The sequence below is a fragment of the Dermacentor albipictus genome, chromosome 2 (assembly GCF_038994185.2).
Source record: "Dermacentor albipictus isolate Rhodes 1998 colony chromosome 2, USDA_Dalb.pri_finalv2, whole genome shotgun sequence".
Taxonomy (NCBI): domain Eukaryota; kingdom Metazoa; phylum Arthropoda; class Arachnida; order Ixodida; family Ixodidae; genus Dermacentor; species Dermacentor albipictus.
In genome coordinates, this window is record NC_091822.1 from 15,145,368 (window position 1) to 15,146,548 (window position 1,181).

Sequence of the window (1,181 nt, forward strand, 5' to 3'; positions counted from 1 at the left end):
GCCTAAGAAAGGCCTTCGGCTAAGATGTCCCTATCAAGAACCAGTGACGAGCTTGTATGGTGTGCAAGTGCAGTTCCCTGAGTTTTTTTGTCAGCTGGTTAGATGTATGGAAAGAGGCGAAAATGGACACCGGTGCTCTGACAACTGATACGCATGCTGCACTCAGGCTCACAACATATTCCCTAATTGAGGTCTGCCGCTATTGCAGTGACGAGCTTCACTTTGAGTATGTCTTGCTTGGCAAATTCCAAACTGACAGCCTCGAAGAAAGGTTTGGAATATACCGTCGCCTTTGTGGGACAAACTATCATGTCTCCATACAGCAAATATATGAGGCGGAAGCGAAGCTAAGGCTGCAAGCCTCGCTTATCTTCCCTGAAATGAGAGACATGTGGAAGTCTAGCAGCAAAACATTAGATGCCAGCCGCCTCATAGAAGACTACAAGGTAAAAATAACAGAAGAAGACATTAAAAGCAAGGAGTCGAGCTTGCCAGCTATTACATACATAGCAGGATTTTGTGCACATGCAGCTTTAAAAAAGATTCTTTGCACAGCTTGCGCAGAAAACCTTACTGCACAGGAAAGAGAAATGGAGCTGGATCGAAACATAATAATTGAGAACCTCTCCCGGGGTGGTTTGAAGTTCCCGAGGTCTGTAGTCATAGATGCCGTGCTGAGAATGCAACTAGTTCTTGAGAAATTGACTACACAAGAAAATGTTGTGCAGTTTCATGCTTCCAGACATCAAAGGGAATTGCTGATAGACGATGAAGGATTCGATATCTGTTCTCAAGGTCATCATCCTGATGACGTCTATCAAAATATACTGTGGGCAGCAGCGAACACATTGCTTAAAAATTATGTCCAAATGAAGACAGACCTCTTAAAAACTGAACTGTCCAAAAAGAAACAGCAAAGAAAGCTCAAAACGCTTTCGTAATGCAGACCAGCTGCAGACAGGTTGTTTGGTTCAAGGATTTGTTTGTATTCAGTGTATTCTAGTGTGTCTATACAGTGTTTGTGAGGACTCCCTTTTCGTTCTTCAGTGTGCATTTGAAGTAAATCTGTCAGGGTATTGTTCAGTGTTTCTTTTAATCAGTTCTACTATTGGAAAATAAACCTTTTTTCCTTAATGTTACTGTCGCCCACTCTCTTGCTTGCATGACAGCATGACACCGTT

The 1,181-nt window shown here is 42.7% G+C and overlaps 1 protein-coding gene across 1 annotated transcript; it reads left to right on the forward strand.

Moving 5' to 3' along the window:
- The first annotated feature begins 380 nt into the window (after positions 1-380).
- LOC135910916 (uncharacterized) lies at positions 381-941 on the forward strand. Its single transcript, XM_065442993.2, has one exon. The coding sequence runs from the start codon at positions 381-383 to the stop codon at positions 939-941; it is 561 nt and encodes a 186-aa protein (XP_065299065.2).
- Positions 942-1,181: the final 240 nt, after the last annotated feature.